The 21,616-nt window shown below is 55.6% G+C and overlaps 8 protein-coding genes across 8 annotated transcripts; 4 read left to right on the top strand and 4 right to left on the bottom strand.

The window, feature by feature from the left end:
- Positions 1–224: 224 nt before the first annotated feature.
- Positions 225–1,931, top strand: LMH87_011890 (uncharacterized protein; the record flags this gene model as incomplete). The annotated part of the gene is made up of 1 exon (XM_056201104.1): positions 225–1,931. The coding sequence occupies one exon, from the start codon at positions 225–227 to the stop codon at positions 1,929–1,931; it is 1,707 nt and encodes a 568-aa protein (XP_056052889.1).
- A 184-nt stretch (positions 1,932–2,115) lies between these two features.
- LMH87_011891 (uncharacterized protein) lies at positions 2,116–2,772 on the bottom strand (the record flags this gene model as incomplete). The annotated part of the gene is made up of 1 exon (XM_056201105.1): positions 2,116–2,772. One exon carries the CDS (start codon positions 2,770–2,772, stop codon positions 2,116–2,118), a length of 657 nt encoding a protein of 218 aa, XP_056052890.1.
- A 434-nt stretch (positions 2,773–3,206) lies between these two features.
- LMH87_011892 (uncharacterized protein) lies at positions 3,207–6,038 on the bottom strand (the record flags this gene model as incomplete). Its single annotated transcript, XM_056201106.1, has 2 exons — positions 3,207–5,329; positions 5,525–6,038. 2 exons carry the CDS (start codon positions 6,036–6,038, stop codon positions 3,207–3,209), a joined length of 2,637 nt encoding a protein of 878 aa, XP_056052891.1.
- Positions 6,039–9,079: 3,041 nt separating this feature from the next.
- LMH87_011893 (uncharacterized protein) lies at positions 9,080–11,853 on the bottom strand (the record flags this gene model as incomplete). Its single annotated transcript, XM_056201107.1, has 2 exons — positions 9,080–10,383; positions 10,446–11,853. The coding sequence occupies 2 exons, from the start codon at positions 11,851–11,853 to the stop codon at positions 9,080–9,082; spliced, it is 2,712 nt and encodes a 903-aa protein (XP_056052892.1).
- A 1,634-nt stretch (positions 11,854–13,487) lies between these two features.
- On the top strand, positions 13,488–14,765 carry LMH87_011894 (uncharacterized protein; the record flags this gene model as incomplete). Its single annotated transcript, XM_056201108.1, has 1 exon — positions 13,488–14,765. One exon carries the CDS (start codon positions 13,488–13,490, stop codon positions 14,763–14,765), a length of 1,278 nt encoding a protein of 425 aa, XP_056052893.1.
- Positions 14,766–15,836: 1,071 nt separating this feature from the next.
- On the bottom strand, positions 15,837–17,321 carry LMH87_011895 (uncharacterized protein; the record flags this gene model as incomplete). The annotated part of the gene is made up of 4 exons (XM_056201109.1): positions 15,837–16,140; positions 16,223–16,392; positions 16,486–16,922; positions 16,988–17,321. 4 exons carry the CDS (start codon positions 17,319–17,321, stop codon positions 15,837–15,839), a joined length of 1,245 nt encoding a protein of 414 aa, XP_056052894.1.
- Positions 17,322–17,871: 550 nt separating this feature from the next.
- LMH87_011896 (uncharacterized protein) lies at positions 17,872–18,780 on the top strand (the record flags this gene model as incomplete). Its single annotated transcript, XM_056201110.1, has 2 exons — positions 17,872–18,246; positions 18,322–18,780. The coding sequence occupies 2 exons, from the start codon at positions 17,872–17,874 to the stop codon at positions 18,778–18,780; spliced, it is 834 nt and encodes a 277-aa protein (XP_056052895.1).
- Positions 18,781–19,596: 816 nt separating this feature from the next.
- On the top strand, positions 19,597–21,373 carry LMH87_011897 (uncharacterized protein; the record flags this gene model as incomplete). The annotated part of the gene is made up of 2 exons (XM_056201111.1): positions 19,597–19,633; positions 19,704–21,373. The coding sequence occupies 2 exons, from the start codon at positions 19,597–19,599 to the stop codon at positions 21,371–21,373; spliced, it is 1,707 nt and encodes a 568-aa protein (XP_056052896.1).
- Between the last annotated feature and the right edge of the window lie 243 nt (positions 21,374–21,616).

The following is a 21,616-nucleotide window of genomic DNA, read 5'->3' on the forward strand; positions in this document are numbered from 1 at the left end:
CTTCCTTGTAAAATACCTCGTACGTGTTTCTGTACGCCGATTTTCGCATCTCAGACGTCTCTCACAGCCTTGGGGAGCGTTTCTTGTACGACACGTTTAAGCGAGAGGCTTGCGCAAGCTCCTAACGAACCGACGACCGCAGCTCTCCCTCCCCGTCCCCCTCCTCTACCAACAGTCTTGGAACACAGCAGCGCCATCGAGCATCGATACACGATCACGCGACCATGTGGCCATTTTCTGGCTGCGGCGACGACGCCTGCCGCCCGCCCTCGCCCGCCAGCCTGACGCTGGCCCACGCCGTCGCCGCCTCGCCGTTTGCCCTCGTCCTCGTCGTCGCGACCCTCGCCGCCGCGCGCCACGGCTTCCCGTACCTCTCGCGCGCCGCGCACGACGACGCCCGCGACGGCGAGGACCACGTCCTGCCGACCCACGCGCCGGCCGCCCTGCGGCAGGTCCACGCCGAGCACGGCGCCAAGAGCCTGCGCCGCCGCGTCGTCGCCTGGACCTTTGGCGTCACCGTCGGCCTCGCGGCCACACTCGGCACGCTGATCCTCTCCGAGATCCTCGAGGTCGGCAGCCGCGCCGGCCGCGGGCTGGCGCTGCGCATCACGGTCCCCGCGCTGCTGTTCCTGCTCGTCGGCCTCGTCCCCTGGCTCGAGTGCAAGTCGCTCGTCAACGGCGCCGGCTGGAGCCTCCAGCGGTCGCCCGACAGCAGCGGCCGCCGCGTGCCCAAGTTTGCGTGGCTCATGCAGACGGCGCTGTTTGCCTGCTGGCTGTTTGCCTTTTGGAAGCTCGGCAGCGCCGTGCCGTCGTCTGCGGTTGAGGACCTGCACAGCAAGAGCGGCGGCAGCGGAGGCGGCAGTACTTCTGACGATGACGACGAGGCGCCGCTGCAGCTGCTGACCCGCGGCTGTCTGGAACGCATCGGCGTCGTCGGCATCTCGCTCATGGGCCTGCTGGCCGGCTTCGCGTCCGTGTCCGCCCCCTGGCACACCCTGACGGCCGTGACGGACCGCCGCCGCCGCCCCGTCACCGACGCCGACGTCAACCGCAAGCAGACGGGCTTCGACGCCACCAGCGAGATGCTTCTGACCAAGCGGCACCGGCTGCAGATGCTCGAGCGCAAAGTCGCCGATCCGCGCTTCGCCGAGGCCAAGGCGGCGACGGGCCTCATGGGCAAGATGATGGGCTCGCTCCGCGGCACCCTGTCCGCCGAGGAGACCGAGATCCGCGGCCTGCGCGTCGAGATTGCCGGCCTCGAGACCATGGAGGCCAACCTCGCCTCCAACCTCGCCCTCATGCGGGGCCGGCGCAAGGCCGACTCGCGCGCCGGCACGGCCTGGGGCCGCATGTGCCTCGTGCCCTCGTACCTCTTTGCGCTGTACTGCGTGTACCGCATCCTCGCGACCACGCTGACGACCTTTCGCCGCGCGCACTCGCCCTCGGCCAGCTTCTCGAGCAGCGACCCGATCAACCGCTTCCTGGGCCTGCTCGCGCTGCACTGGGACCCCAAGCTCGACCAGATGGCGTGGGCGCGCATCATCAGCTTCGCCCTCAGCGGCGTCATCCTCCTCGCCAGCGCCAACAGCGCCCTGCAGACCTTCCACCTCTTTGCCAAGTGGACGCCGGGCCTGCTGCGCCACGCCCAGGCCAACCTGGCCCTCGTCGTCGGCCAGGTCGCCGCCACCTACATGATCAGCGCCTCGCTCCTCATGCGCAGCCAGCTGCCCCTCGAGGCGCGGTCGGCGGTCGGCGGCGTGCTCAAGGGCGCGCTGAGCCCCGTGTTTGTGGACGGCTGGTTCGAGGGCTGGTTCCTGACGGGCAGCGCCGCGACGATGCTGGGGCTCTGGCTCGGGAGAAGGCTGAGCGGTGGACGGGATGAGGACTGGGATGATTTCGGCAGCGAAGAGATGGGGGCCAAGAGAATGTAAAAAGAATGCAGCATATACAGCGTTTGATTTCTTATTAGTTTCACTTTCTAAGCATGGAAACCTGGCGTTTCATCCATGTAAATAAATCCTTGGCCACACACGATTCAATTTTTGTCAAAACAGCCATCCTCTTGCAATGTTTATGCCCGCCCTCGCGTCTCTTTACCATGTAATGCTTTGCCGTCTAGTTTGCGGCACTTTGCGCATACACGCGAAACCCGTCCAAAATGGTCCTCCTCACGCCATCACTCAGGAATCTAATCTTCTTCCCCTCCCCGCCCGGCAGCTCGCCCCTCACCACATCCTCCTCCGTCACCCACGCCGCCTCGCCGTGCTCCTCCGGCCTCAGCACCACCTCGTCGGTGCTCCGGACCGTGACCAGCGCCGTGAGCTTGGCCCACGTGTTGCCCGTCTCGACAAACGTGACCGTGAGGCCGTCATCGCCGAGGCCCAGGACCTCGTCGGCGGGCTGGATGCCGAGCCGCGCGCGCATGGCCTCGGTGAGCGTGCCCTCGGGGGACATGAGGATCGGCGCGGCCATGTGCGCGGCGACGAGGCCGCTCTCCTCCCAGAGCTCGCGCGCCACGCCGTCGAGGATGGTGCCGTCCGAGGCGTCGACGCTACCGCCGGGAATCTCCCACGTCAGCGGGTACGAGTCGGTGGCGGCGCGGCAGATGAGGAGCGCCTGCGGCGGGGAGGATGATGGGGAGGAGGGGTTGGGGCGGAAGACCATGGCGGCGGCCATGAGGCGCGCAATGCGTGGGTTGGCGGCGAGAAAGGCGGCCTTGGAGATGTTGAAGCCTGCGAGGGAGGCATCGAATGTGTATTTGGGTGTGGCCATGGTGTGTACAATTTGATGCTGTATTGTGATATGTAGAAGAGGTGAAGATATACGTGGTGACCCTGTTTCAATATTGGAAAAAAGTGCTTATATTATTCGGCTGCCTGGAGCTGAGATTGTTGGCAAAGTGAGGCATATGCCCATCGCCAGACGCCGCTGTCGGGCGTGTGCCCCGGAGTGGAGTCGGCAAGGCATCAATTATACCATATCGAACCCTGTATTAACTGGGTGAATGGAGTGGCTTGAGTTACACAGAGCTTCACACAATATTAATTTGAAATGTATTCCAAAACTGTCTCGCGCAGAAAATTATCAAAATCACTGCGTGTGCTCGTGTACCAGCATTGAAAACGCAACTCGTGCATATCAAACCAACTCGGCGGCATTCATATATACTGAATCAAACGGATATGCTTCATACTACAGTCAAACTTTCAAGGGAACGTGCCACGTTCGGGCCCGAAATATCCACGCGAAGGAAGCGGATAAATGCCCTTGTTGCTTCCATCGACACCGGCACCGCTCACAGTGTTCCCCCACCACTTGAGAGCATGCGGGTGGTAGCCAATGGCAAAGAACATGATGAGCGCGCTGACAGCCAGGCCAGCCGTCAGGGCCGCCGAGAGGACGTAGTTGTACTTGGCCCACCAGGCAAGGCGGTGGCGCGGCAGCCAGTACATGAAGATGTACGACAGGATGAAGCCGGGCGTCTTGTAGCTCAGGTTGGACGGCGCCCAGTGCTGGATGCCCTGGATGATGAGGACCGGGTTCAGCCAGAGCAGCGAGGCCACAAAGGGGAACAGCGTGCGGTCGAGCATCGCGTACGTGTTGGGGCGGAGCTTCCGGCGCAGGCTCTCCCGGACGGGGGGCAGGTACTTGGGGCCCAGCCCCTGCGCGACGAGGAAGATCATGGCGATGCCGAAGCCCATGAGGAAGCACCACTTGAAGAGCGGGTAGAGGGAGCCAAACATGCGCTCGGAGCCGAGCAGCCCCCACATGAGGGAGCTGGCGTACATGGGGTGGCCGTCGCCCATGCAGGTGAACTGCGAGGGCTGCTTTTCGGTGCAGAGCCCGGGCACGCTGGTGAGGATGAAATTCTGCGTGCCGACGGCGACGAAGCAGGTGATGATGATGGTGCCGATCTGGGAGCGGAAGACGGCGCGGGGCGCAATCTTGCAGTAGTGCGCCATCTTCTGGTCCTGGACGTAGTTGTCGCCGTAGCCGGCGAGCGCCCAGGAGCCGAGCGCCTGCGAGAAGAGGAAGGCGTTGGGGTTGTTGGGCAGCAGGTAGCCAGTGATGATCTGGATGAGGGCGCCGAGGCCGAGGTTGGTACCCGTGGTGGCGGACAGGAAGGAGAGCGGGACGGCAAAGACGAGGTTGATGGCGATGAGCAGGAAGATGAGCCAGACGGGGATGCCGAGCGGGTAGATTTCGATCCAGACGATGGAGAGGGCAATGGTGATGACGAGGATGGCGAGGAACCACCAGTCGGGCACCTCCTTGTACTTGCGCATCTCGCGGTTGTGCACGTCCATGGCGTCCTCGTAGTTGCCCTTGCCGTGGCGCAGGCCCCGGTAAAAGTCGACGTAGGCCTTGGACATGGTCTTCCACTGGTTGACCATGATGTAGAAGAAGTAGACGGGGTAAAAGGCAAAGTTGGCGCCGACGGTCAGCACGTAGCCGGCCGAGTAAAAGGGCAGCGAGTACGCCTGCAGCTTGGCGTTGTCGAGCTTGTTGTCGACGACGACTTTCTTGACGTCAAAGATGGTTCCGTCGTTGGCGAACGCGGCCGCCGAGTTGATGGGCAGGTAGGCCGTGTTGTACATGTTGGTGTAGTAGATGCCCAGGATGACCAGGCCGCCAAAGATGGCGCTGATGTACATGGTGCACGTCGCGAAAAAGGGCTGCGACAGCGCCGCGTACGACGACGTCGCGACGTTCCAGTCAAAGGTCGTGATGGGGTTGAAGAGGCCGAGGCCGAGGCGCGAGCCTGTCAGAATGGCGAGCGTCAGGTTCTCCGGCGCGATCCACGTCATCCAGTTAAAGGTGGACAGCGCCTGGAAGAGGTACCCCGGGATCCAGTAGTAGAGAAACATGCCGACGGCGCAGACGAAGAAGAAGCGGTACCGCGAAATGGTCCAGCCGTTGATGTTTTCCCTTGGCTCCGGCTTGGTCAGCGCCCTGTTCATGGCGATGATGGGCAGCAGCGTGGGCCACAGCGCCTTGACGGGGTAGACGCTGAAGCGGCGGAGGTAGCCCGCGAAGCCCATGCCCATGAGCTGGATGAAGAGCGTTAGCAGCAGCTGGTAGCCAAAGTCGACGAAATCGAGGCCGTAGAAGACGGGAGAGCGCTGGACGAGGATCATGGTGTAGGCGTTTGTGGAGTAAATCGCAATGTTGTACGTAATTGTTGAAAACATTTGCTCTTTAAACGTCCAAGGCCCTGGGTTGAGCGAGTGTCGCGTTCCAAAGGCTGTGAAGCCCCAGTCGGGTAAGATGGCTTCGAGGACCTTGGCACAGGGAAACAGCAAGATTTGAATGACCGCACTACCGAGACCTAGTTTCCACAGTTAGCTCCTTGACCAAATAGAAGAAAATAAAGACAATCGAGATATTGCGTGGCGCACAATTCCTGGTTGTTGGTGCGGGCCGTGATAGTTGACGATGGTGGAGTCATGGTGTTGAGGCGGCGGCGTGGCGCCGCGCCTCCGCGGGGGAGGGGAATAAGCCAAGAAAAATAGCCACCACTCACCAATGCCGGGGAAGCGGCTATTAAAAAACGTCGCCATGAACGTTCCGATAATCGCCCAGCCGATGCCGAGAAAGTACGCACGAATAGTCTCCACGGGCACCTTTTCGTCGTCGAGCGGGCTGGCGACGGCGCGCACGCCGGGATACGGCGACGAGTACTTCATCATGACGGCGTCGACGCGCAGGTCGCGCTCGTACCACTCGCCGTAGACCTTTGGCCCGTCGAGGCACCGCCGCATGCGCTCGCGCATGTCGGCGGGAAAGTTCCAGTCGTCCGAGTGGAACTCGAGCGACTCCTGGATGATGGCGAGGGCCTCGTCCTCGGACATGGCGTTGATCTTGGCGCGGATAAAGTCGGCCTCGCCGTTGGGCGCGAGCGTCTCCATCATCTCGTGGGGGATCTGGTCGGCGTAGGGCACGTTGTCGGCCGAGGTGGTGGTGTAGATGCCGTGCTTCTCGGCGTCGGGCGAGGCCGCCGGCTCGACGGCCTCGTGGACAGAGGTGGCCTTGGCCATGATTGCTTGGGAGGTATGCAAGTAGGGCCACGACCCTCTGATGCTTTCTTTCTCAGTATATCAATGGAGAATTGAGAAAGAGCACGTCTACAGAGCGGAGAGGAAGGAGGGGGCAAGAAGACGAGGGCAATTAGGCTGGAGGCGGGCCCTGCGTTCTTCTTGTACATGAGCAGAAAAGGCATTTGGCTCACGCGCACAACCACCACCGCTTCGGAGTACAGCCAGGTTGGGCGGGGGAGAAACGAGGCTAAAAAAGGGCCGGGGTGAGGTGAGGGGGACACAGCGCGTCCCGGGCAGGCTACGGCTACGGAATAGCTGCATTTATTACTTTTCGAGGCTTGATTGTATCCACCCGAAGCAGGCTTGTGCCGTCGGGTGTGAGTGTGTGTGGTGGTCTGGCAGAGGAAGAGGAGAAGGGCATGCAATAATACTCGAGCAGATAAGACAGGCTGCAAGTGGCGGGGTATCTCGACGAGAGGAACGCATGCAGATCACATACGCCAAGAGTGGCATTGCCTCAAGAATGGACGAACCTTGGAAAACAAAAGATCAGACTTGCTCGAAACATGTTTGTCTTCTAAAGCCTGGGGCTGGGACACGGCCGAGTTCCCCAGACTCTTTTTTTGCCAGGGTCGTCAGCCGCCAAGCTAAATTACTGGTATAAAAAAGTCCAGGGTCCAACCCCAGCTTCCTGTCTGAGATGCCGAGCTGCTGAACATTGCACTTTCAACGTCGTTCTTCCTCCAGCATTCGCGGCAGTCTCGTACCCTTTGCCAGTTTGTTCGTCTTTGGTGCCAACCTTTTCCAACCGAAGGGAGAGACTTGTCCGTGTGGGGGAGAAACTCTTCGCGATCGAGACCCTGTCGCGCGACTAATAGAAATCCTATTTGCCTTCCCCCCCCCCCCCACGTTCAACAACACCCCCGGCCCGCGCCATCCCCAACAAGGAAGCTGGAGAAAGCCCTGCTGCTAGCGCTGTGGGCTTACACCGCAGCGGCAACTGATATTCGCCCATCTTTCGCCCATCTTCTTTATCCTGCTCTTTTGGCCATGGGGAAAGACGGGGAACTTCCTCCTGCTGGAGCTGGCTAGTCTAAATTCGTTTCGGAGGTCGCTGTTACGCAGGATTCTTTCCCTCGTATCCTGGTGGCGGAAAAGGGTCGGCCGGGTTGGTGGAATTGGGGGTCGAGGGGGCGCTGCCGTTGCTGCACGGCTCATCGGTTAGAAAAGGCTGCGTCGGGTCGCCAGTTTGGTAATTGCCACTGCTCTCTGCTCGCTGTCCCATCTATCGGCTACAGACTTCTTGCCATTCTCACAGCGTCTAGCATCGACAGCGTTGCCATCTCAAATGCTACGTAGATGCCATGGCTCTGGGCAAAAAGCCATTTCGGCTCGAGCCGCTACTTACCCAGGTATTTCCTCTCAGCTAATCCCATCCGGCATTTCTCTTGGCCCAGCGCCCGCCCGTCTTCGTTTGGTTCTAGTCACCTGCCCGCCTCGGCGCCACCAAAAAAAAAAGGGCCATATTCCCCCGCCTCAGGTCCTTGGCAAACATGTAAGTGGGACGATTGTGAGAAACGTGGTAGAAAGATGTATGTAGCATTTTCCCAAAGCTACGAGAATCTGTAAATCTACTTTCAAGTGTGACTAGCCATTTAGCAGCTTAGTTGATCTGCGTATCTGACTCATGGGACGACGGCCCCAGGCCCCGGAAGCGGTCGCCTGTGCAGACGCCTGCGACACTCCCACCACATCAGCGCACTTTTTCTTCCCCAACACGTAGCTGTAGCAGCTGCCATGTCCTCCCAGTCTATCGACGATGACGATTTTGTGCGATGGGTAGCTAGCACTTTGTATTGGCTGGCCTCCATTCAAGGCCTGAAGCGGCTCTTCCCACGGACCGGTCCCATCAAATTCCTATAGCGCAAGGTCTGCATCAAGTCGACCCCTTTCACCACGCTCGCTGAATAGTCTGCGATGCGTCACGTCGCCGCGCAAGCCACCGTCCCTGTCCCCAGTAATTTCCTAGAGCGACTATGTTTTGTTCTGCTGCGTGTATGCTGATGGGTCTGACCGATGTAATGTCCTTGACATCCTAATTTTGAGAGACAAGTCGGCTTGCCTTGGCTGTTCTCACTGGTGCCTTACTGTGTGCACTAACGTCGGCCACCCACTCGGGAACACCCCCACTTGGGAACACCCCTTTTACACCAAAACACTACCTTTTCAACTAGAGATAAAACAGTACTACTAGACATTAAAAAGTTAAAAAAATTATCAATAGATACATAATTAGCAAACTAAGCTATATATCCTTAGTTTTTATTAATAGTAAATTTATCCCCAATTCTAGATATTTCTAAAGATTAGGTATAAATTTTGTTAAGGTTTAGTAGGAGAATACTAGTAGTTTCTTAACACTAAAGAACTAATTCTGATAGCTTACTAACAATAGTTATTAATTTTTTAAAAATGGTTTTAGCCATTTTTACTATATATCTACTAGCAAGTAATATATATATAATTCTAAAAAAGCTTTAATATAGACTAATAGAAAGTAGGTAAATTTTTACTAGTAAAAATTTAAAAGACTTATATACATATACTATATTAGTATCTATTTATAATATTAATAGAATAAATAATAGATTTTTTAGAGAGTCTTTGTATATTTATTCTATTATTATAGCTATTTTCTAAAATTAGATAATTATTTCTTAAATTACTTAGTATTTACTAGTAATTTATTTATTATTACTTTAACTAATTATATCTATTATATAGATTTTAATACTAAACTAAAAACTCTTTTCTAGCTTAATATAGCTATAATAGATTTATTAATATTTTTTTAATCTTTTTAGATATACTAGCTATAGATATATAATCCCTGTAAAAAGCGCCTTTTTGGTGTGAAAGGGGTGTTCCCAAGTGGGGGGTGTTCCCAAGTGGGTGGCCGACGTTACATCAACTAGTAACAAAAAGCAAAGTAACTCGTCGCTCCAAGATCTTATTCATCTACTTCAGCTACTCTACCTAGCTCACTGGTCACCATAGAGCTTGGCAAACTTTTCAATCTCTTGAATAGCTTCCTTAGACACTGTCGGTCGCATTATCTGCAGTGCTTTTTCAAAGACGGCATTGGTCAAGCAGACCTTGGAGAATTTCGCCATGTATAGCGCCTCGGCTTCTTTCTTGTCCTTTTTCTTCCTTCTTTTCATCGCTTTCGCTTCTTTTCTTGCCAGCTTCTCTGTTTTCTTGCCTTTTCTTGCGGTTTCCCTCTTCCTCTTCCCTGTTATCGCGTCTGTCGCCTTATCTTTGTTGGCCTTGCTGTTTTCGCCGTCATTCTTGTCGTGGTCACCACCAGCTGTATCCGCTGACGCAATCATTTCAGTGACCTCACTGCCGCTAGACGCATGCGGATAATCATGATCTGTAGAGTTCTCAGCTGCATTGCTGTCCGACTCGGTCACCTTATCATCGGTGACGTCCGCCGGTTTCTTGAGGTCCCCAACATGATCTGCTTCGCCCGACTTTGTCGCCGAGATGGACGTTCCATTGGTGTCAACTGTGCTCCTAGAGGCATAATTTCTTGGAGTTTTCGTGTTCTCAACCCTTTGAGCCGCTTCCTTGGCTTCTTTTCGACAGATCTCAAGCACCCAAAGTAACGCGGCCTCCGCGCAGAGGTTCTTGAGGTCTGAACCCGAGTATCCGTTCGTCAAGGTTGCCAGGTGATCAATGTCGACGTCCGAGTGTAGGTCCTCTTCGTTGAGCAGTACTCTCAATATCTGCGCGCGGGCAGATACATTCGGCAGCTCAAAGTGTATTTTTTGCGGCAAACGGCGCAGGAACGCAGTGTCCAGATCCATGGGGCGGTTCGTCGCCACCAGCACAAATGGTGCGCCCGGCAGACCGCCCTGGATCCCATCTACCTCCTGTAAAAACTGTGTGAGAGCAGACCGCTGCCATGACTTGTCACCAGACGAGCGGCGATAAAACAAGGCGTCGACTTCGTCGAGGAACAGGATGCATGGAGTGTACTTTCGGGCTAGTGAGAAAGCGGCCTTGATGTATTTTTCCGTCTCGCCCACATATTTGGACGTCAACGTGGCGCTGTCGAGAGCAAGCATGTTGCTGCCCAGGCTGTTGGCAATGGCTCGGCTGAGATGGGTCTTTCCTGTCCCGGGGGGGCCGTAGAGCAGAGCTCCTGAGATTTGTACTGCCGACATCAGAAGGGAGGATTTGACGTCGATTTTCTTCCTGGAGAGCAAGATGAGCTGCTTCATCATGTCTTTGATGTCGTCGTGCAAAATGACGTCTTCATACTTTGTATCTTGAAGCTGCTCTGCAGTCTCCGTCGTTAGCATGATTTCTTTTTGGCTCCAGCTAGAAGCTATTTTCACGTACCGACTTTAACGATAGAGTCATGAAGAGCCTTTTCGTACTTATTCAGGTCATTGTCTTTTCGAAGTCCGTCTTTCCCGGTTTCTGAATCGTCGTCATCCTCGCTGCTAGTCTCTGACTCTTCTCCGTCTTTCCCGATTTCTAAATCATCATCCTCGCTGCTAGTCTCTAGCTCTTCTTCCTTATCAGCATCTTCGTGACGAGATGTCAAATCGTATTTCCCGGTTTCGACTTTTTCGCCGATGGCGACTTGATTCAAGACTTGTGCCACATCTTGTACGCTTAGTTTCTGGCTACCGCAAGCTCTCCCGGTGATTTGCATGGCGACTGACTCGAGAAGATTACTGTTTTCGGCGCAGAGAGTGTCAATGTTGTCGTCGAGCTCGAGGTTCCATTCTGTCTTGGGAAGCAATGTCTCCGTGTCAAATTTATGTCGAGCGTAGAAGCGAAGTAAAAATTTGAGATTGTCGATAAAGGTTGCCGAGACTTTGATGTTTGGGTCTTTTGATTTATCCAGCGCAGCAGGTTCAACTAGATAGTTGATGCTCAAGATAGCAGAAGCAGGAATCCCCGACCTGATCGACAAATCGCCAAAATTTGCAGAGTACCTAGCGATATGCCCTGTGATTACCAGGATGACTGGCTTTCCGGCTTTTCGTTCTTGGGCAACTGCATCCGCGAGTCTCGCAACGACACGAAGGCTTTGGCTTCTCTCCATAAGCAGCTGAGCCTCTGCAACATGGATTATCAGCGGATGGTCATGGAACGGTGCGATGTTTTTCTTCTTGTCGGGTACTTGATTGCCGACTTTGCATTCTTGAACGCCCAAAATCGTGGCAAATGCCTGCCTCGACCTTTCAATGGCCGCGCCACTTGCCTCTTGACGGCAACGATTGCCGAAGTAGTGGAAGACCAGCTCGTACGAAGGATGGAGTTTTTTTAGGCTGAGGTTTCGCGGCTTGTTAAGATCCTTATCAAAAGCTTGTTGAAACTCGGCCGGGGTCTGGTCCTGATATGTTGCAGCCAAAGCTTGAAAGTCATGTATGGTCAGAGTGACCGAAGTGGCGCCGAATTCCTTTGCCAGCGCGTCAACGTACTCCGTTGGCATCTCAGGCGGATGCTTTTTCTCGATTCGAATGATGGCACCGTTGTTGTGTGTCGACAGTCGACCGTGGCTGTCGCGAACCAAACAAGAGGCGATGGTGTCTCGAGCTGATAGAAATGTGTGGCGGCTTACACCGAAGGCACTCTCTTCATGTTTTGTGTAGTCATGCTTGAGTGCTTCCTCGCCGGAAGTCTTGTTGGGCAAATCTGCCAGAAAGATTCTGGGCTTCGTGGAGCTCAGTTGTACGGCTGTTTTCACATTGTCGGAGAAGAACCAGTCTGGCGCCGTGTAGTTTGGTGTCACCATGAAAGAGGTAGCATTAGGCGGACTTTGGCTTGAACCTAAGCCTGGTTCCGAGTCTGCGTTTGATGGCATGACGATAAAAACCTTACGGAGTTGGAAGTACTGATCCACGGTATAGTGTATGAACTTTCCGAGAGGGACATGAATGTTTTATATTTCAACACAGGCGGTGAAATGTGAGCCTCGTCGGCCGACCCTGGCGCGCCTGCCTAATACTCGGGCGTGAACCCGAATTATGACGGCAGCACGTGCAGCTACTGAAAATGAGCGTGTGAAAACACTGTGAATGCATCAGAAAAAACGACGCGAAGTGACTTGTTGGTGCGCTTGTATCTGCGCCAAGTAGGATGTACCTTTGTCACATTGCCATGTCACTGCACCAACCCGGACACTCAATCCTCACAGTAGCTCGGCACGGGTACCTGCTGCGTTTGCTGAGATTACCCACTACTGACGTGGCAAGGCAGCGAAAAGTTTGAATTTTGTTTGCACAGTTTGCAATACAATATGTCGAGGCAACAGGCTATTCACGGATTCAGTTCTAGGAACCAATGGGACCGCTTCGAATGTCGGTATCGGCGCCTATGCTGCCTATGGTGGCGCACCATGTCGGAACATTCTCAAAAAGACCTGTGAAGAAAATCCATGAAGGAGTCTTGCTTTTTCATAAATTTTGAAAATTTCAAAGGTTGAGGGCAACTGCATCCATTGCAGTCCTTGTCCAATTCCTGCATTTTGGCTTGGTACCTACCTAGGCAGCTTGGCAGGCCACCAACACCATCAGCAGAGGCTAATGGGTTCACATGTGGTCGGTTTTAGCGCTGTGGATCAGCGCCTGCTATTATGAAAAAATTCATAGCGAAAAAGAGATAGTTTATGGCCGTGCGAATCTTGCATTCAAGGCGGCTTCGAACCGAGATGCTCAATAGAGCTGTGGCCAAGGCGACATGGGCATCCACATTGATGTAATTGAGCTTGAGCAGCGCGGAAATAATCTGGGTAAAATCGTGACTGCAATTTAGAATGATACAAAGCCGTTCCTAGCAACTACAAACATTGAGAGAGATGGGAGTCGGACGCAGTGAGACCGCCCCAGTGTTGGCTGGAATGTTGGTGGTGGCGGGTGTGTACGAGGCTGGGAGTAACTAACTGGGTGCATCTCCAAAATTCACCCGCCGACGTTGATCATCAACATGCATGCAATTTCATCGACAATCATCAATTGACTTTTCAAAATGCATATCATCACATGGAAATCTCAACCCGCATTATTTGTGGCTTATTAAAGCTCTGGTTTCCCCTGGCGTGGACTTGGCAGTCATGCCAGTCATGATGTCGTCACTGCCAGAAGCGGCATAGTAAACAAGGTCTAGCTAGAATCAAAGCAGAAACCAGGCCCAGATTATTAGCTACAGCTCTCCGTAACCGTACGACCGTTTGTCTGGCGTTGTACGTCATTGAAGCCAGCCCGAGGTCAAAACTCTGCCGTTTGTATCCGTATCCGCTCCATTGTCATAAATATACCTCGCCCTGCTTCCCCTCTCGCACCGTCCGCATCAACCATTTTCTGCTGCAACCTACCCTCACTCACCACCATCACCACCATCGTCATCAATTCCTCTACCCAATTCCTCACAATGCTTTCCTCTGCTAGATCCGCTGCTCCTCGCGCACTGCGCTGCAGGGCGGCTCAGATTTCCAGACAATCGCCGCGACAAATCCGCCTTCAATCCACCACGGCCTCGACCTCATCTAGCTCGCAATCCCATCTGGCGTCTGGTGTCGCCGGAGGTCTCGTCGGCGCCATCCTCTTCTACGGTATCTACACCTTCACGCCGGCGGGACGCACCGCCAGCACCATCAACAAGGCCGCCGTCGAGGCCAACAAGCAGTACAAGGCTGCTGCTGCCAAGCTCCAAGAGGCCACGCCCGAGCCCAGCCAAGCCATCAAATACATCAAGGATCTGGCCTACTCGTACGTGGGATGGGTGCCCGGCGGCCGCGGCTTTGTCGATGCCGCCTTCAAGGACGTCGAGGTCGTCCAGGAAAAGCACAAGGACGAGGTGAACAAGATCATCAATGACGGCTACAAGCAATTCCAGGAGCTGTCCAAGGGTGGGCTGAGCATGCAGACAGCCACCAAGGCCTACGAGACGCTGGCCGATCTCGCCAAGAAGATTGCCGACCTCTCGGCCGACGCCCTCGGCGATATTGCCGACAACCACCCCCAGATCAAGGAGAAGCTGGGCGGCAACGTCGACAAGCTCAAGTCTCTCGGCGAGCAGTACGGCCCTGACGCCAAGAAGCAGGTTGACGAGACGTGGCGCCAGGTCAAGGACATCTTCGCCGGCGGCTTCAGCGCCGCCAACATCACCAAGGCCAAGGAGCTCATTGACGAAAAGGTCAGCCAGGTGCAGAAGCTCGGCGACGAGGCGTGGAGCAAGGGCCTCGAGGCCGCCAAGCCCATGCTCGACAAGAGCCCCAAGGTCAAGGAGCTTATTGAGAAGAATGCCGACGCGCTCAAGCAGGGCAACGTCAAGGAGCTCTTTGACAAGGCCAAGGCCGCCGTCGACTCGGGCGACCTCGGCGACCTGGAAAAGTACGTCAAGGGCGCCGCCGACAAGGCCCAGTCCAAGGGCCAAGAGGTCGCCGCCGACTGGGGCCTGGACAAGTACTTCAAGGCGCTGCCCGCGGGCGGCGACATCCTGTCCAAGCTGCAGCAGCTGAGCAAGGTTGCCAGCGAGCACAAGCAGGATGGTGAGAAGCTCATGAACGAGACGGTCGACGAGCTCAAGGAGCTGTTGGAGAAGAAGTCGAAGAAGGCACAGGACATTGTCGACTCTGCCAAGAAGGATGCCGGCAAGGATAGCAAGGACGACAAGAAGGATGAGAGCAAGGATTCCAAGAAGAAATAAACAACATTCTAAGCAGTCACATACCTAGCATATATATTAATTAATATCATTTAATTACTCCAACTTGACGCATTCGCTTGCTGTCGCGTGGCTAGCAAGAAAACCTCGAGCAGTTCAATTTCAAACCCGTCGCGCATATTTCAATTGAACGTTTGCTCTTGGTGTGAACATTAGCGCACACTTTCCATAGTACTCCTTCTCGCACTTGCAAAAATGTTTGCAGGTGATGGCGCGACCAATCAAGGCCTCTATTGCTGTGTACAGAACCAGGATGCTCATCTTCGTCATCACATGCAATGTAGACATCGCTGAGTCTGCTGTATACGCAATCCGATACTAAAAGCTCTAGGAAGCATATCTGCAAATTCACTAGATTACACTAAAACGGGATGCATTCCTTTTCCGTTCCACGAGGCACAAGGTAATGGACTTACTGTGTTGTGCATTACCTTGTAGACCTTCAGACATCACTTCAGCGACCAGGCTGTCGTGGCTTACGCCAATTGCGAGCACTCGATTAGAAACGAGTCAATCACGCAATCGCCGGAGATGGACCCTTTACAGACGACGCGCAATTCTACCGTAGCAAGATCTTTTGCCAGCCACGGAGCGGGTAGGGACATGTGCGCTACCCGCGTATCGAGGAGGTGGGTATTAGCCGACGACGACGTCCCCACCACCATATCTCGATCGACATGCAGGGATCTTCAAAGATATGCACCCCAAACATGAGGAACCTCGGAAGTATACCCTGCAGTGAGGTGAAGTGTGCTGCTACACATTATGCAGCATGGAGAGGAACTCGGTTTGCTGAGCGCGCCTTCGAGTGGGCGTGACATACTTTACACTTGACTGTCCGCAGTAGCCAAGAACATATGCGCAGGCTCGTTCCAGTGAATTGCATGGTGCTTTTCTTTTTCAATGTAGAAAGGGTTTTTATTGAAATACGACGTAGTAACCGTGTCTCGGGCTGTGAAATTGGTGCGAAAGCACTTGATCAAAGAAGACCATCGTCAAAATTGGTAACCACACTGTTTACACCATCGGAGGCATACAATAGCAGCCTCTCCACTACTCCTTATTGACACGCACACTGTATTCAAACATTTCATTCGATGGCACCGCCTTGCGATTTCGCAGCTTATCCGCCGTCTCCCTCCCGAGCACCGGCACGCGATACTCCACGGCCGCACCCTCGGGCGCTTCCGCCACGGGGTACGGAAACGGCAGGTAGTCGGGCATGAGGCCGAGCTGGCGCAGCGTCGTGCCCTGGTCCCAGGCAATGTGCTCGTGGTGCAGCCTGTCGCCGCGGATGTTGACGACGGCGACAAAGGGGATCTCGGCCTTGCGGTGCGTGGGCGGGACGCCAGGGAGTCTGTGTTGTTTTGCACACCGTTGTCAGCATTTCAGGTTCGCCGCTCGGCTAGAGAAGGAAAGAAAAAGAATTTCCAACGTACAGCCAATCGATTTCGCGGTCGTGGGTGAATTTAAAGATGAATTCATCGATAACGCGGTCTATGCCAATGGTCCGGCTGACAAGCTCGAGGCTCGTGTCGGCCGAGTTGTTGAAGATGAAGTTGTGGCGGTAAAAGTCTGTGAGCTTTAGTCTGCCAACACCACCCGTCAACTGTCCAAAATATTAGCGCCCGTATTCAGTTTTGCAAATCCCGTGTAGTGCGTGTAGTGCGTGTAGTGCACGCACAGGCGTGAATTTACGTACGGTCGGGACATGGTTGACATATGGCTCCTGCACCATGGTACTCATTGTGTGCTCGACCGATCGATCGGCAAACTCGTAATACGTGTGCTCCTCCCAGATATTCTCCAGGTCGAAGAATGGCCCGTCCATCTTTGGTTTGAGGAACTGCAGATTTCGCGAATGCGCGACCGAGTCGGCCGAGTAGTCAAAGTCGTCGTGGCCAGGGCTGAACCATCGCTGTTGTCCTGTGATGCTGGGATAACCATATTCTTTAGAGGAAGCGTCGCTCGCACAACTGGGCATGTTGGCCGCTGCACCAGCAATGTGTCTCAGTGATGGTACTGCAGCGGACAAGAGTCCCTCTGGGTTTTGGTCATCCACGTATACAACAGCTGCCGAGATGCTGGAAATGTTCTCTAGCACCGGTGCAAACGAGTTCCACAACGATGAGGAATAAGCTAGGAGTACATGTGTTAGCATCGAACACATCCGTGCTGCTGAAAAGTTGAAACTCGCCACTTACACACCACGCCGACTTTGTCCTTGGGCTGGCAAGCGTCGCATCCCTGCAGAGCCTCCATGGCCAAGGACAATATCTGCTCAGCACTGGACGATCCGATGGCGGCCGCAGAAATCTGAACCACCGTGTAGCCCTCTTCTGCCCATTTGAGCACTGGAGTCGGTGCATCATCCCGATGCGTTCCGTCCTCGTCGTACTCGTCTGCAGTCGTGAGGATAAGAAGACCCGGACCCAAGCCGCGCCTCGTCAGAGGCGGCTGCAAAGAAATCCCGGTCTGTAGTTTCTGCAGCGGGGCCGATGGCAGCGGCGCAGGTGGTTTGCTAATGTCCGCGTACATTGTTGCTCAATTTTCTTGTCATTGGTGCATGCAGGATTAGTTCCATTGGTTCCAAGACCGCGTCAACGTTATGCGTCGCCGACTCTTTATCACTGTGCCTCGATATCTAGTCGCCAAGTAAAAGATTTCGGCAGCGCCCTCTCTTTTCGGACAAAGCACTTTCTTCTTGTTTCAGCCGCTTGCCCACGTTGACTGTCATCATGACAAATGCGAGGCCCGGGGGACCGCGATAACACCAGCGGAGGACCGGATATGAGGGAGCGGGGTCCGATGTGCTCGAACTAAAAGGGTCCCGACCCGACGAAATCAGGCTCCGTGACCTGTATTAGCGGCTGATCGGAATAGTGTGGATCGGGGACACTGATGTAACTATGCAGAACCCGCCGAGACTGGGCTGTATTTGGAGCTACCGGGGAAGCTATAAACTGTCCAGCAAAGCTACTGCCGACGATAGGAACCCAAGCTCTTGAAATCCAAGACGGGAAGCGCCGAATCCATTCACATCGCGCTGTTTCATCGTCCACCTGCATCTTGTCCTTTGCGCTTTGCCATGTCTCCTCCCACAATCAGCAATGTCCGCCCGCGGTTCGAGCTCACCGGCCGCACGTACGTCGTCACGGGCGGCGCGCAGGGCATCGGCTTTGCCCTATCAACGGCCATCTGCGAGATGGGCGGCAACGTCGCCGTCTGGGACATCCAGCCCGAGCCCATCGACGAGTTTGGCACGCTGAGCGAGCGCTTCGGAACGAAGACGCTGTACATCCAGACCGACGTCACCAAGCAGGAGAGCCTGCAGGCGGCGTTCCAGAAGACGCTTGACGAGTTCAAGACAGTGGACGGATGTGTGCCCGCGGCGGGCATCGCCATTGACAAGCCGTTTGTCGACCAGACCTGGGACGAGTTCAATCGCATCCAGGAGATTAATGTAAGAGGCTGGCATTCTTCTGGTATTTTTCTTCGCCGCCCGTCGTCTTTTGCTAATCTCCCGTCCTTGAAACAGGTTCGCGGCACATTCTTCACGGTCCAGCTCGTCACCAAGGAACTGATCAGGCAAAAGAAGCCCGGCAGCATCCTCCTCATCGCCAGCCAGTCGGCGCACATTGCGCTGCCGGGCTACCGCATGGCCGCGTATAATGCCTCCAAGGGCGGCGTCATGATGCTCGCCAAGGTGCTCGGCGTCGAGCTCGCGCCGCACGGCATCCGCGTCAACACCATCTCGCCCGGCTTCGTCGACTCGGACATGACGAGGAGCGTGCGCGAGGCCAAGAGCGTCAAGCGCGAGGGGGAGCAAATGTGGCTCGCGCCGCCGAACCAGCGCCTAAGCCAGCAGGACGACCTCACCGGCGCGGCGGTCTACTTGCTGAGCGATGCGTCGATACACACAACGTCGGCGGACATTGCGATTACGGGCGGGCTGCATGCTGGAACGATTGATGGTCTGATTACGTACGAGAAATGACTTTTATAAACTGTCTGATAGCCGAAATTCCATTTTGGAAGATTTCCACGCGAACCTTGGTGGCGTAACTCTTCATTCTGCATCTTTGTCTCCAAAGGCATCGAACCTGCCCAATCAATGCAGCTCGCAAGTCAAGACTTTCAAGCCACCTGAATCAGCTCAACCTGATGTTTCTTCAACGGCAATTAGCACGTCGCAATTGCCGAGAGTCCCCTACATTCGCGTGGCATACCTCTAGCCAAAGTGGCTGAGCATAGCGCGTTCTTGGACCGACACTATCATCTCTAGCACAAGGGCTCCTGTTCCGTTGACCGGAAAGCCTCCCAAAGCGGCAACTTATCGTCGGAACTTGGTCGACAGCGTCGCAGAGCTATCCTAACTTTTTTTTTTATCTCTACGCCACCGAGGATTAAAAAGGCTACCATGCACTTCTTCACCACCCGCCCCCTTCCCCATGCGTCCCGCATCCGAAACACCTCGGTAGCTAGTTCGGATGCTACCCCCTTGCCCCTTTTCTTTGAAGCTCTACTGACCAACTGCAAGCTTATCGCCAATCACGGCGGCAAAGGGATCTGGACGCCGACAGAGATAGACTGGCCGGCTTTGTGGGGGTGATCGCCGCTAGTAAAGTACATATATACACTACCCCAGACTCGAGGAATAAATATCATTATCCGCAACGTGGACACCCATGATCGGCCGTGTTGTCTGTTAAATCATTTCGTCCAGCGTTTCTTACAATTTCTGCACTTGGCATATTCCCAAGTGAGCCGTGAATACACAAAAGCCGTCGGCTTGCCAGCTTCGCCTCAGAACATGGGTGAAGCCTATGACATTGTAGTTGTGGGTGCCGGTAAGTTTCGTCAACGATGCCAGTTGAAGCCGAGGGAAAAAAGCTTGTGCTAACGTGGGTTCTTTTCAAGGCTGGTTCGGTCTGGCTGCCGCCAAAGCCGCTTCTCAACTCATGCCCGACGAGACGCTCGCGGTGCTCGAGAGCGCCGAGAGCTGCGGCGGCACCTGGTCGCGCAACCGCCTCTACCCGGGCCTCAAGTCCAACAACATGGTCGGCACGTACGAGCACCCCGACTTCCCCATGACGGAAGCGCGCTACGGCGTCAGGCCGGACACGCACATCCCAGGCGCCGTGCTGCACCAGTACCTGACCGACTTTGCGCACCACTTTGGCTTCTTTGACCGGATCCAGTTCCGCAGCAAGGTCGACGTCGTCGAGCCCGCGGACGGCGACGGCGGCAGCGCCTGGAAGCTGTCCGTCACGGGGCCCGACGGAAAGCGGCGCGAGGTCGCGGCCAAGAAGCTCATCCTGGCGACGGGCCTGACGTCGACGCCCAACATGCCCACGTACAAGGGCAGCGAGGACCTCGGCGCGCCGCTCTTCCACGCCAAGGACTTTTGCGCGCAGGCGCCGCGCCTCATGGGCAGCGTCAAGAGCGCCGTCGTCGTCGGCGGCGCCAAGTCGGCATACGACGTCGCCTACGCCATGGTGCAGGACGGCGCCACCGTCGACCTCGTCATCCGGGACAACGGCCACGGGCCCGTCTGGATAGCGCCCGCGTTCGTCACGCCCTTCAAAACGCGCCTCGACCAGCTGCTCCTGGTCCGCTGGATGACATGGATGGCGCCGTGCCCGTGGGGCGGCGAGGACGGCTTCGGCAGCGTCCGCGGCTTCCTGCACGGCACGGCGCTCGGGCGCTTCCTCGTGGACCTGTTTTGGAAGATTCTCTCGGCGGACGTGGTTGGCGCCAACGGCTACGACACGCACCCGGAGCTCGCGAAGCTCAAGCCCTGGCACTCGGCGTTTTGGATCGGCAGCGGGCTGAGCATACTGAACTACCAGACGCCGTTCTTTGACCTGGTCAAGGACGGGCGGATCAGGGTGCACATAGGGCAGATTGACCACATGGAGCACAAGACCGTGGTGCTGGCCGACGGGACGAGGCTGCAGACTGATGTGGTCGTGTGCTCGACGGGCTGGAAAAAGGAGTCGCCAATCAAGTTCAACAACATGGACGCTCCGACAAGGTTTGGCCTGGACGTGTCGGATGCCGAGCTCGCCAAGCTCAACAATAAGGCCGACGAGGACGTGCTCAATCTGTTCCCGCGCCTGCGGTACCAGCCCAAGCTCCGCTTCACGCCCAAGGCCGGCGAGCCGCTGCGCCTGTACCGCTTCATCGTCCCCTCGACGCACGTGTTCGCCCGCAGCATCGCCTTTGCGGGGGCCGTCTCGAGCGTCAACACGGCGACGTGCGCGGCCGCGCAGGGCCACTGGATCGCAGCCTACCTCTCCAACAGGCTCGACCGCCTGCCGAGCACCGGCGACGAGGTGTCAGACGAGATCATGCTGCACACCCAATGGGGCAAGTGGCGCTACCCGTGCGGGTACGGCGCCAGCCTGCCGGATTTTGTGTTTGAGGGCCTGCCGTACGTCGACTTGCTCCTGAGGGACATGGGGCTGAGGAATAACCGAAAGGGGAGCTTGTTCGCAGAGCTGACGAAGCCGTACCTCCCACGAGACTTTCGGGGATTGGTCGAAGAGTGGAAGGCGTTGCATGACGGGACCGGCAAGACGGCCTGAGAATGGTCGAACGAGATGTGTGTACATAGTAGTCAGGGTATGATGCCTGTTAGTACCAGAATGGGACCTGTGGAGATTCAAGTCAGCTTAATGAGGAAGTGCAAATGAATATTGCTTGCCAGGTTTCCGAGGAAAGGGACATTCTTTGTACAATGCTCCAGACCACTGTTATATGTAGCTTTGCAGTTATCTGGAAGAAGCGCCCCAAGCCTGTATTCGCGCGAGACACAGCACTAGTCCATG

Source organism: Akanthomyces muscarius, chromosome 4 (genome assembly GCF_028009165.1).
Source record: "Akanthomyces muscarius strain Ve6 chromosome 4, whole genome shotgun sequence".
NCBI lineage: Eukaryota > Fungi > Ascomycota > Sordariomycetes > Hypocreales > Cordycipitaceae > Akanthomyces > Akanthomyces muscarius.